The sequence below is a fragment of the Drosophila subpulchrella genome, unplaced genomic scaffold, assembly GCF_014743375.2.
Source record: "Drosophila subpulchrella strain 33 F10 #4 breed RU33 unplaced genomic scaffold, RU_Dsub_v1.1 Primary Assembly Seq26, whole genome shotgun sequence".
Classification (NCBI taxonomy): Eukaryota; Metazoa; Arthropoda; class Insecta; order Diptera; family Drosophilidae; genus Drosophila; species Drosophila subpulchrella.
The window spans coordinates 1,790,997-1,804,285 of NW_023665556.1; the positions used below are offsets into that span (position 1 = coordinate 1,790,997).

Sequence of the window (13,289 nt, forward strand, 5' to 3'; positions counted from 1 at the left end):
AATGTTTTGTGCCAATAAAAATTCTCCAACAAGCTATAAAAGGTAAATATACAATTAAACAAATAAAACGCATTTTTTAAACATACAAATGTTTTTTCAGGAGCGTTGGCCAAGGATTCAGAGGACCCGGACAAAGGTTTAAGAACGGCGATGTCTAACGTTAAAAATAAGCTTACGAAGCAAAAGAACAGAAACAATAATTGTACAATTTTTGAAAATCTAAATAGTACCATATAATTAAAATGAATTAAAATGAAATGAATTAAATTCTATATTTTTTTTATTGAAAACTCAAGGAAAAATTCTGATTTTCACAAGTGATTCACTTGGGACGTGTCCCTTGCAAGTGATTTCACAAGTGAAAACTCAAGGAAAAATTCTGATTTTCCCAAGTGTTTCACTTGGGACGTGTCCCTTGCAAGTGATTTCACAAGTGAAAACTCAAGGAAAAATTCTGATTTTCCCAAGTGATTCACTTGGGACGAGTCACCGGCACGTGACAGGCCATACGAAAAATGAGTATAAGGAACAAGTGAAATCCCGCAGGACTTCGAAAAATTTTCATTTGAATTTTCACTTGTGAAAATGCGGACATCCCATACAATTTTCTATATGGAGCGTCACTTGTTCTTCACTTGTGCACGAGGACATGTCCCAGGTGATTCCCAAGGTGATTCACAAGTGAAACTTTTTTTTTGGAACTGAAGGGTATATATATATATACCAACTTTAAGACGATCAGAATTAAACCGTTCTATGTATAATTAATTATTTGTTAATTCTGATCGTTTTAAAGTTGGTTCACGGGATAATTTTTAATTAGTGCTCGACTGCATCTATAAGAAGCAGTAAGATTCGCAGTGGATTACATAAATCATTGCCGTGACACGAACTTCTAACTAAAGCCTAGTACTGACATCGGCTAAAAGATTCACTAGTCGAAAAATCATATTCTTTGTAGTGTGACCCAAGTTATCAAAGTTCACCCGCAATGCATGTACCATGGTCTTACTGTCAAGCAGCTGGGTTTGTTGACAAACGGAAAAGAAATCAAGTGGAGCAATTTAAAAAAGAATAGTCTGCTGGTGCACAAGGAAATTAAGCAAAAATTATTTTTAATGTTCAAATTAGTAGTTTAAAGTTTTTTTCTCGTCCCACGAATGCTTCACCATCTTTCCATCTGCAGTCTAGCTACGAATCTTAATAGGCATTATGGACCTTAAGGAAATGGGAGCCGGATTGAGAACGGGGTTGTCCCGCCTGTTGCTGCATGAAGTGGCCCAGCATCCTGGTAATGGCTCCTCCAGCTGCGGGCGATCTTATTTCCTCCTCCCTATAGAAGCCGGGGAGTCCTCCATCTCCGCTTTAGCTTCCAAGTAGCTGGTGGAAAGCTCGTCGGAGCTCGAGCGAAGTCCCACTTGACATGTTCTTCCCACTTGGATTCTCTAGTGGATCTCCTCCTATTTAACTATTCTGCGGATTTGCCCTGTCGTGGTATACAATAATGGGCAACAGCTTGGATTAAGCGTCCGTTTTCATCTGAACTGACCATCCTTAGGCGTTTTAAAGATTTTCCTTCCATTCTTAATATTTAAATTCCACACAGCCTTTGCACGAACACCGCCAAAGATTAACTTTCTTATTCTTTGGGCCGCGGCTAACGGTGTTCATAGAAATTCACTCGCTAATTCTGGTATTTTTTCTGGTATTTCCTTAGCTCATCTGAGTACCGCGCTAAAAAACAGACCCAACAAAAAGCGTTAGCCGCTTACTTGCCTCTCGCTCACTGCTATGGTTAGCTCGCGGTTTTTGTCGATGTGAGTACTAGGCTTAAGCCAATAACCTAATAAGTCGATAACTCAAGACTAGTGTAAATTTGTTTGAAAAGGCATGGGAATCTTCGACGAAGGCAGTCATTAAAACCATATATTTTTTCTGTTGGGAAATGATATTATAGACGTAGTGTTCAAAAACATGTCATGAAATTACACTTCAGTAATCCCTTAAGTATGTTTACTTATATATATATATATAAGACAGATAGTAAATCTCTCTGTTCGCATATAGAACAACCTAAGGTTGAAATCTTACAGATAATCTTCTTAAAATATTTGTTTATTTTTAGTTAAAAAATCGGCTTTGGTTTGATAGAATTACCTATACGTATAAGCTAAGGCTCTATCAAGCAAATTTTTTATATTTTTGAATCACTTAAAAGCAAAAAAAAAAACACGATAACTTTCTGTTTTTCCAAATGAAAATTAAGCATTTTTTAATATAACAAATAAAATATCAAGAATAATAGGGAGAAACCGACTACGGGAAGAAAACAAATTTATCCTTTCCACGCTTGCGCTGGTAGGACATTGATTTTCTGCTTAAAAGCCATTAACTAAAAGACGGAGCGTGACTTCGCAGTTCGTAACCTCTTATAATACTCGAAAAAAAAATTAATATTGCAATATGGGCGCCTACTTGTCACAACCGAAGACGGATAAAGCGTCTACAGATGAATTTAATGAGTTGCTTGTCGTGGGTGCCAGCTCCATGCAGGGATGGCGGAACAGCCAAGAGGTAAACAACAACACCTTTATTAGCTGGAAAATATTGATTTAAGTATATTTGAAATTTTTCAGGATGCACACAATTCTATTTTAAATTTCGACAAAAATACCTCGTTCTTTGCCGTGTATGATGGACACGGTGGAGCGGAGGTTGCACAATATTGTGCCGACAAGTTTCCAGAGTTCCTCAAAAACCTTGAAACTTATAAAAATGGACAACTTGAAGTAGCACTCAAAGATGCATTTTTGGGATTTGACAAAACGCTGCTAGATCCATCGGTAGTCGGCATACTAAAAGAATTGGCAGGCGAACATAACTTTGTCGATGATGAGGAAGATTACGGAGATGGTGAAGATTTGGCAGAGTTGCAAGAGGAGAGCAATTTGCCACTTAATAAAGTTTTGGAAAAATACAAAGGGCTACCGCAGACACACGATTTGGTCATTATGAAACCGGGGAACGAAGAGAATTTAAAATTGTTTTCGCCTTACTTGCGCGGTCGTCGAGCTGCAGCACTAGCCGCCGAAGCTGTTAATAAGGCCGTAATGGACCCCACAGCTGAGCCAGATGGTTCTTCTACTTCAGCTGCAGCAGCTGCTGCAATACAGAACCCAATATACGAAGCTACTGACAGTATTAACAACGGCAGCAGTGTCAACCAATTATGCGTCGATAATGTCTCATTCAAAAATGAGTCTTGTGATGATCAGATCGAAGAATCGAATGAGATGATCTTTAAGCAAGAGGTGGTAGCTTGTTCAGAGCCTATGGGAACGATAGCAATTGAAAAAGGAAACACCACCGAATCAAATAAATTAACCAAATCTGGATCTAACGACATCAGCAAAGTAAATAGAAATAGACCATCTTTAAAAAGCGAGATCACGATTTCATCCACCAGTAACGAATTTGAAAAGGTTGAAAAAAAATATAATTCTCAAGAAGATGAGTCAACAGATGATGATGACTATGAAGAAAATGACTTGGTCGAGAGTCCCGATATTTCCTCCGGAGAAAGCTCCGAGGACTGTGCTGCAAACGACGATGACGATGTAAGTTACTAAAACCTTTAATATACATAAGTTTCTATTTAAATTGTTTCTAGACAAATGAGGTTAGTGATGAAGATGAGACGGATGAGGATCAGAGGGCTAATGATAATTTTTGCGCCAATATGATTGAAGAACCTGGCAAAGATAGTGGATGTACTGCTGTTGTCAGTTTGTTACATGGTCGAGATCTGTATGTGGCAAACGCAGGAGACTCTCGATGTGTCATATCTCGCAGTGGTCGAGCTATTGAAATGAGTCTCGATCACAAGCCTGAAGATGTCGAAGAAGCCTCGCGCATTATTAGGGCAGGTGGTCGCGTCACTCTTGATGGCCGCGTAAACGGTGGCTTAAATTTGTCTCGAGCTCTTGGAGACCACGCTTACAAAACCAATCTTGAATTGCCAGCTGAAGAACAAATGATATCTGCTTTACCAGACATCAAGAAGCTAATTATCACGCCAGAGGACGAGTTCATGGTATTGGCATGTGATGGTATATGGAACTATATGTCCAGCAAGGAAGTCATTGACTTTGTACGGTTCAGACTAAAAGATAAAAGCAAGAAATTATCAAACATTTGTGAAGAGGTAAATTAGTGCACTATAAAATACTATGTTATTATAACCATTGATCCTTTTAGCTTTTTGATAATTGTTTAGCTCCCAATACAATGGGTGATGGGACTGGTTGCGACAACATGACTGCTGTGATTGTAAGGTTCAAGGAACAGCTACAAGAGGTAGAGGCTGCTATTCATCCAATCGAAACAGACAATTTTTTGGTTAACACATATACGCCAATTGAAAAAGTTTCAAACGTGAAAACTGACCAGAGTGCGATAAAGAGGCGCGCTTCGCCAGAAACCGTTGCTGGAGACACAAATTTAAAAAAAAAATTGAATCTAAATGGTTAAAAAGCAACAAAGAGAAGAAAGAAAGCCCTATCGTGAAGCCCTAATAAGTCGCTATTGTTGTTTATTATTTGAAATTCGAAAATGCTGTCGACATATTCAACATCTGATTGTACCGTACATTTTACTTATAGTAATTGCAACTCATAGTGTTAAGTTCAAAGACCGGAAAACATTTAAAAAATCTATTGACGGCAGATTTATGAAAACAATTATTCATAAGAGTATATTTTAATTCTATTTAAATTCTATTAAATTCTTTCTTTCATAAACTATAAAGACCAATTGAAGTGAACTATTCATAATGAACTGAACTTTAGGAATACGTACTCAAATTACTCTAGCTTACAAAATAAATTCCATGTAATGCTCCCCAGCCGTTTAGAGTAGTTTTTGAAACAGATAACCCCCAAGGTGACGAGAGTGCCTATAAAATTTTTATTGATTTTATTTTTAAAATGTAAACAATTTTAATTTACTTATTTTAGCCTGTCTCGAGTTGTACCCAACCAATTTGGACAGTTTGTGTTTTATTTTTTTAGTGTGCTTAGATCGGGAATCGTAAATTGTATACGTTTTATTTTAAAAATCAATTTTTAATACTTGTCATAAATATACCCGCTACTCGCAGAGTAAAAGGTTATATTACGGAACATTGCAATCGTCGGGAAGTTTGTAACAGATAGAGGGAGTACGTACGTAATCCGTAATTGTTTTTTTTCTGCCCCTTCGCAGAATCTCAGAAATATCGTAAAAATAACAAATGTGTCAAAAAACAATTTTCGTACTCTCACGCAGTGGAACGATAACATCAAAAATAATATATTATTAAAAACGGTAAAATTTCGAATAAAAATCCTAAGTTTAACTCACAACCCAGTAATAAAGCTTAAATTCGAGCACTGGCGGAACAAAACAGAACAGTTCTCCACGAAAAGTTTAGAATTCTAACCAAAACAAGAAAGGAAGTTAGCTTCGGCAAGCCGAAGCTTATATACCCTTGCAGCTATAATTATTAAATTTAAAAACACAAAAAATGATATTCCCAATAGTATAAGATAATATGTCAAAAAACACCGAAGCTATAATTTGTTTCATATTATTTTCCTACCAATTTTCCGATCGTTCCTATGGCAGCTATATGATATAGTCGTCCGATTTTGATAAAATTAAATTCGAAACTCAGAACTAATTAAAAAATGTTATTTCCAAGCGTAGGAGGTTATATGTTAAAAAACACCGAAGCTATAATTTGTTTCATATTATTTTCCTACCAATTTTGCGATCGTTCCTATGGCAGCTATATGACATAGTCGTCCGATTTTGATAAAATTTAATTCGAAATTCAGAACTAATTAAAAAATGTTATTTCCAAGCGTTGGAGGTTATATGTTGAAAAACACCGAAGATATAATTTTTTTCATATTATTTTTCCACAAATTTTCCGATCGTTCCTATGGCAGCTATATGATATAGTCGTCCGATTTCGATAAAATTTAATTCAAAATTCAAAATTATTTAAAAATTGTTATTTCCAAGCTTAGGAGTTTATATGCTAAGAAACACCAAAGATATAATTTTTTTTCATTTTTTTGTCCGATTATTCCTATGGGAGCTATAAGATATAGTTGTCCGATCCGGCTGGTTCCGACTTATATACTACCTGCAAAAGATATAAGACTTTTGGGAAAGTTTCAGCCGGATAGCTTTAAAACTGAGAGACTAGTTTGCGTAGAAACGGACGGACAGACGGACAGACGGACAGACGGACAGACTGACAGACGGACAGACGGACATGGCTAGATCGACACGTCTAGTCATGCTGATCAAGAATATATATACTTTATGGGGTCGGAAACGTCTCCTTCACTGCGTTGCAAACTTCTGACTGAAATCAATATACCCTCTGCAAGGGTATAAAAACGCCAGGTCTTTAAATATTTCACGCAAGGCAAGATTGACGAATTTCGATTTTATTTATAAAGTCGAATACTTTTTCGCTCTGATCGTTATAATCGAGCTTGGGGGTGAAGGTTAGTTGCTATTTATATAAACAAGAAACTGAATGCTAAGAACGTACTATATGTGTATGTCGAATTACGTTCGGGTTCCATTAGAGCGGAGTGCGTTTCGGTCTGAACACAGGCGTCGATTTACGGAGAGTGACTATTCGTTCTTGTAACTGCCTATACTGTTCCTGCGAACCACACACGGCGACAGCGCCACAACGCTGACGCCTCGCTATAACGGTTCCTCTCAAAAAGGGACATGACAAAATCCACGAAGCCTGCAACGCAGCCGTGTGTCGTGCTGCACTTTCTGTAGCGCCGCACAGGCAACAGTTCTAACGGTACCTTGCAAGGCGAGCAGAGAGAAATGATATTGCAAAAATGCAGGACATAAGATGACACAAGAGAGGACACAAGAAACTAGCATTCCTTAAACACTGAGATATACCAATCCCCGACACGGCCATACTGACTCTAACACGACCTCTTGTATAAAAGACCATAGTTTTAGTTTCTCTTTTGCTTTCTTTTTATTTCTATTTTTTAACAACCTTTTATTTTTACAACTTAAACAAATATTTCCACAACGAAACTCAATTTTCATTTCTTAATTTATGTAAACTCATTAATGACCAATTTCACAAAATAGTATCAGACCTCTTTAAGACATACCTTAAGATAAACTTTATCATTCTGTTTGGTTTTCATTAACAAATCAGGTCTTCAAGAATTATGTTTCAATCTCAGAAAAACAAACTTATTTTTAAACCAATTCTTGTACTTAGTTTATCCATTCTCATATCTAATGCACCACACGTCATAATCAAAACAAACATTAGTTTGTTCTGCACTTGTGCTTACATTAATATTACGAATCTCTTTATCGTCCACTCAGGCCACGATACTGTCTCTTTTCATCATTTCATTACTTTCTCTTACCACAGAGGCTTTCTTATTTTTTTTTTTTTTAAATTCAGTTCTGTACTCTGCCATTTCCTTTTGGCCAGCAGTACTACATCTTTTTGCCACTTCACTTTCTTCAGCAACTTCAACATTCTAAATATTTTCATTTTCGGTCTCAACATTATTATAATCATCACACACATTAAGCTCCTCGGGAACTTCCCCATCTGGTAAAATTCTTAAATCTTCGTGAGCATACTTGTAAGTTCGTTTACTAGTTAATGACTTTAAAATGTACCTGTCACCCTCTAGAACCTGTGTTATTTCAAAAGGCCCCTTGAATTTTGGACTCAGCTTGGTTTGATGCCTTTCCTCGTTTTTAAGTAGTACAAAATCTCCAACATTGTGTCTACGTACTTTCGCCTTATTTTTATCAAACCGTTCTTTATCATACACTGCAGTAACTAAAAAATTTTTTTCAGCTTGTGCTCTATCGTTCGATAGATCTACATCATTATCTATGTCACTAGGTGGAAGTAATCCTAATGGCCGTGCTACTTTTCCCAATAACATTTCCAGAGGTCTTGCCTTCGTCACACGATTAGTTGTACAATTAATTGCTAGCTGCACCTCTCCAAGCACATCCTGCCAAGACTGTGTTCCAGTTTCAGCCGCCGTTAACATATTTTTCAACGTGCTCATTGTTCGTTCCACATGGCCATTAGCTCTACTAGCACCGGTGGCAATCAAGTGCAAGTTTATTTTGTGATCTGCTATTATCAGCTATTATTCGGTTTGGTACTCCAAACAACGAAATAACGGACTTGACAGCCTTTATGCAACTCTCACTGTTTAATTTAAGGGTATGACTAAGATAGACATATTTGGTAAACGCGTCAACTTGAACAATAACATACTCCTTTTGGTCACTCCTGCCGCTTAATTTCCCTGTTATGTCGATGTGGATTGTGTGCCAAGGAATATTTACTTTTGGGATTGGGTGCAGTTCAGCTTGAATTTTTCCTGAGGTTGATTTAGACATTTTGCAAGTGATGCAGTTGTCAACAAATTTTTTGACGTATTTTGACATATTGTCAAACCAGTAAAAATCGTAAACTTTATCCAGTGTCTTTTCGAAACCTAAATGCATTATCGACTCAAGAACTTGGGTTATAACGTAAGAACCTCTGTCCTTAGTTCGTATGTTTTCGCAATATCTTCATCACGAGAAAAATCTTTTAATTTAGTCACGATTTCGGCTATGTCTGGGTGTCGAGGCTGTTCAGCAATGCGCCAATTACTTGAAATTTCGGCCTCAATTACCTTTGGAGCAAAAGTAGTCCCTGGTGAGATAGGATTTCTCGACAAAAAGTCAACATGTGCCATTCTTTTCCCTTCTCTATACTGAATATCGAATGTAAATGACTGTAAGAAAGCCCACCAACGCTGTGCTCTAGGAGTCAGATCTTGTTTATTTCTTGACGCCTTCAATGAGTTACAGTCGGTATAAACAGTAAAGTTCCTGCCCAACAAGTAATGTCGAAAATGTTTAATTGAGTTTACAACCGCTAAAGTTTCCAACTCATACGAGTGATATCTTGTCTCTGCAGGTGAAGTAGTTTTGCTATAATATTCTATTACCTGTGGTTTGTCATTAAATTTGTGTAATAAAATTGCACCGTAACCATTGCCACTTGCATCTGTATGTAATTCAATTGGATAAATTGGGTCAAAAATAACAAGGACTGGCTCATCGGTAAGTATAGAAATAACTTGTTTCCGTATCTGTTTATGGTCTGCTTTCCAAATAAATTTATTTTTGTCTGAAGTTAAGAAATATAACGGTTTCATTAACTGTGAAAAGCCCTTTATAAACTGCCTGAAATACGATGCTAATCCAATAAATTGTCTAAGTGCTGTTACAGACTGTGGAGGCGGAAGGGCAGTTAACGCTACAATTTTCTGAGGGTTGGGACGAATTTCACCAGCACTTACACTGTAGCCTAAATATTGAACCGATGTTTTCAGGAAAGAACACTTTGTAATATTGAATGAAAACCCAGCCTTTGTCAGAACATTTAAAACAATCTCTAATATTTCAAACGCGTCGCATTGTGTTGTGGCAGTTATCATGATATCATCCATATAGACGATAACATAAGAATTTGCTAAGTCCCCTAGCGCCTGCATTACTAAGCGTTGAAAAACAGAAGGCGCGTTTTTAAGCCCGAATGGCATAGACAGAAACTCATACTGGCCATCTGGCGTCACAAACGCTGTGTACTCAATAGAATCCGCATGCAAAGGAATTTGGTAGTATCCACTGGCCATATCTAAACATGTAAAATAATTAGCTCCTCGAAGTCTATCTAATTGATCTTGTATGAGTGGCAGCGGGTATTTATCAGCGACTGTGTTCGAATTTAGCTCTCTATAGTCAACGCAGAGCCTATCCGAACCATTTTTCTTCTTTAAGCCTAGTACTCACATCGACGAAAACCGCGAGTTAACCATAGGAGTGAGCGAGAGGCAAACAGGCGGCTAAAGCTTTTCGTCGGGTCTGTTTTTCAGCGCGGTACTCAGATGAGCTAAGGAGATACCAGAAAAAATACCAAATTTCGGGAGTGAATTTTCGATGAACGCCGTTAGCCGCGGCCCAAAGAATAAGAAATTTAATCTTTGGCGGTGTTCGTGCATAAGCGGTGGGGAATTTAAAAATTTTAAATGGAAGAAAAACCCCAAAAACGGTTTAAGGAGGTCAGTGCAGATGAAAAAGGACGCCTATTCCAAGCTGTTGCCCTTTATTGTGGGACTTCACCGACAGGAAGCAATACCACAACAGGGGCAAATCCGCAGAATAGTTGACGTGCTGGAGGAGATCTTCTATAGAATCCCAGTGGGAAGGAACATGCCGAGTGGGACTTCGCTCTTTACATGGACATCCTGCCGAGCGTGTTCTCGCAATGAAAGTAAGATCTGGCCAAAATAATTTGGTTGCGTTGTACTAATAGAAGGATCTGTTTAGCAGAACCACCAGTAATATGATCTCCGAAATCCTCTCCATTAGGACTCCGTACATCATAACCACCAGCTACTTGTCAGCTTAGGCGGAGCTGGAGGACGCGGTGGCATCTATAGGGAGGAGGAAAATAGGGCGCCCGCTAAGAAACAGTTGGAGAAGCCATGGCCAGGATGCTGGGCGACTTTCTGCAGCATCAGCGGATCAACCCCGTTCCCAATCCGGCTCCCACTTCCTCAAGGTCCAATATGCCCATTGGGACTCGGAGCTGGACTGCGGTGGCGCTGGAAAGATGGCGAAGCATTCGTGGGACGTTAAGGAAGCTTTAAACTACAAATTTACATAAATAAAATCATTCGTTGAACATTCCATTTATTTTTATTTTACTTTCTTTGTGTACCAGCAGACTCCTCCTTCGGTATGACCTTCTTTGAACTGTTTTTCTTGGATCAATCAATCTAATTTTCATTTCGCCAACTTTAACTTTAGTACATGGAATGCCTTTTATAAAACAATCTGAGTACTTTGCTAACAATGAATTAAGTTTTATTTTATTTTCTTCGTCAAGTTTGGTTTCAATATCGGCTGGCTCGGAACCGGTACACAAATTAATTATTTTGGCTCTTGAAATTGTAAATTTGTTGGATGAAATGACAATATCAAAACCCTGCTTAAGTATTTCACGCCCAATGACGATATCGTTTTGCATGTGATCATCGCCTATTACATGAAACAAAATCTCAATAAAAATGTCATTAATCTTAACGTTACTTAAAACTTGTACAGTACTACATATTCCATTACTGCCAATGCCTTTTAACATAACAATATTATTTAATCGTTTACCAGAAAACTTAGCACTTAGCTTTTCTTTCATCAGTGACCATTACGCTCCGGAATCAAAGGTGACTTCGTTTTTCCCGGTTGAATGTCTTGTTCCTATCAGCTTCCTTCTTTGTACATTGGGTAGATATGTGTCCCCAGTCTCCACACTTGTAGCATGTCGCTCTTTGTCATTCGCAAGGTGATGTTGTTGTTTCTTGAGTCTGCACTCAAACATTTTGTGGCCTAATTTTCCACAAAAATGACACTCGATCGAAGATTGCTTTTGTTGTTTTGGATAAACTTGAGATTGATGCTCCACAAGACCACTTTTCCTTTTATTAAATGTGAACGCTTTTAATTCGGACTGCAGATCGCTTCTGGTTCGAACATTTGATGTGAAACCTAAACGCTGCAAACGGTTATCAAAGCTTGCCAGCAATGCGAGAGTCTCGGACACAGCAATTTCTTCTTTCTCCATTTCACGCCATTTCGTCGTTAGTTCTGTAACCATGCGGCTTGCGTGCAGCGCGAGACACTCGCCATCAGTCGGTCGCTTTGTCAGCATATTTAGAAACATAGCGGCTGGTGTTTCTAAAGTATCAAAGCGCTGTATGAACAATTCCTTGAACTCGAGCCAGGTTATATCAGCATAGCACACTTGGGACAGCCATTGCGAAGCGCTATCCTCCAATGCTGAACTTAAAGCCACAACCAACGCACTGCCCTTCAACGTATTTTCTTGTAATATAATTTCCACCGTTGAACACCACGATGAAGCGATGGCACCGGACTTGTCTGGGTTGAATTTGGGTAGGTGCACCGATTTGCTCTGCCCTGCATCAGGTTCCGTTTTTTTAATGGCTCGCAGAAGATCGATCAAATTTTTATTTTGCAATTCCAAGATGGCACGCCATTGTCCATCCATTGTTGTAGGTTGAGGGCCAGATCCCACTTCTGATGTCGAATTACGTTCGGGTTCCATTAGAGCGGAGTGCGTTTCGGTCTGAACACAGGCGTCGATTTACAGAGAGTGACTATTCGTTCTGGTAACTGCCTATACTGTTCCTGCGAACCACACACGGCGACAGCGCCACAACGCTGACGCCTCGCTATAACGGTTCCTCTCAAAAAGGACATGACAAAATCCACGAAGCCTGCAACGCAGCCGTGTGTCGTGCTACACTTTCTGTAGCGCCGCACAGGCAACAGTTCTAACGGTACCTTGCAAGGCGAGCAGAGAGAAATGATATTGCAAAAATGCAGGACATAAGATGACACAAGAGAGGACACAAGAAACTAGCATTCCGTATACACTGAGATATACCAATCGCCGACATGTACAATCAGAATCGAATTAGATTGAATACAAATTCATGTTATGCTTTTTGATATAAGTCTATGTAAGCACATAGTTTACTAACATGCCTCACAAGTAAGGTTCTTGTTTTCATGTTGAATGCTGTTTAAACAAAAAAAATCGCGAAATCAGCGGGTGAGTGAAGCGACAGTCTGGCATGTTCTATATCTGGTTAATTAAATTTAAATTATAAAAGTCGCCCATGTCTATCACGGCCGAGGATCCATAGGTCTGCACGGTGTTGTCTGCGGAGACGACGTCGACCCAGAGGTGTGGCAAGACGTCTGGCCAGGAGGTTTGAATGCACCAGTAAGCGATCCCTGTAGCGATTTGCGAATTTTGTTATCAACTCAGTAATGGTTGGTACTCCCGTGTCAGCAGTAAAACGGCATTTTCGACATAATGGTGCCACTTCATCCCAAGCATCTTCCGTAGGGCCTTTGTGATGCCAGTTTGTACTCTTCTTAACGACGTGTCGCAAGCGGTGCCCCAGCATGTTATTGCCCAATTAAAGGTCGGGAGAACAATGGCTTTGAAGAGCCTTACTTTAGCATGAAGGGATAATCCACTATCTGGGCGAAGTAGCCAGTCCATTTTGTCCAGTTTCATCCTTGCTGACCCACTCGGTCAATCTGACCCTTCCAGCATA

The 13,289-nt window shown here is 38.9% G+C and overlaps 1 protein-coding gene across 2 annotated transcripts; it reads left to right on the top strand.

Annotated features, from left to right (window-relative positions):
• The first annotated feature begins 2,036 nt into the window (after positions 1-2,036).
• Positions 2,037-4,903, top strand: LOC119559612 (probable protein phosphatase CG10417). Of its 2 annotated transcripts, none has more exons than XM_037872643.1 (4): positions 2,037-2,574; positions 2,637-3,617; positions 3,671-4,204; positions 4,277-4,460. In XM_037872643.1, exons 1-4 carry the CDS (start codon positions 2,464-2,466, stop codon positions 4,316-4,318), a joined length of 1,668 nt encoding a protein of 555 aa, XP_037728571.1. In that variant the 5' UTR covers positions 2,037-2,463; the 3' UTR covers positions 4,319-4,460. The 2 variants fall into 2 exon arrangements, with proteins under 2 accessions (XP_037728571.1, XP_037728570.1); XM_037872642.1 differs by having other exon boundaries at positions 2,039-2,574; positions 4,258-4,903.
• The last annotated feature ends 8,386 nt before the right edge of the window (positions 4,904-13,289 follow it).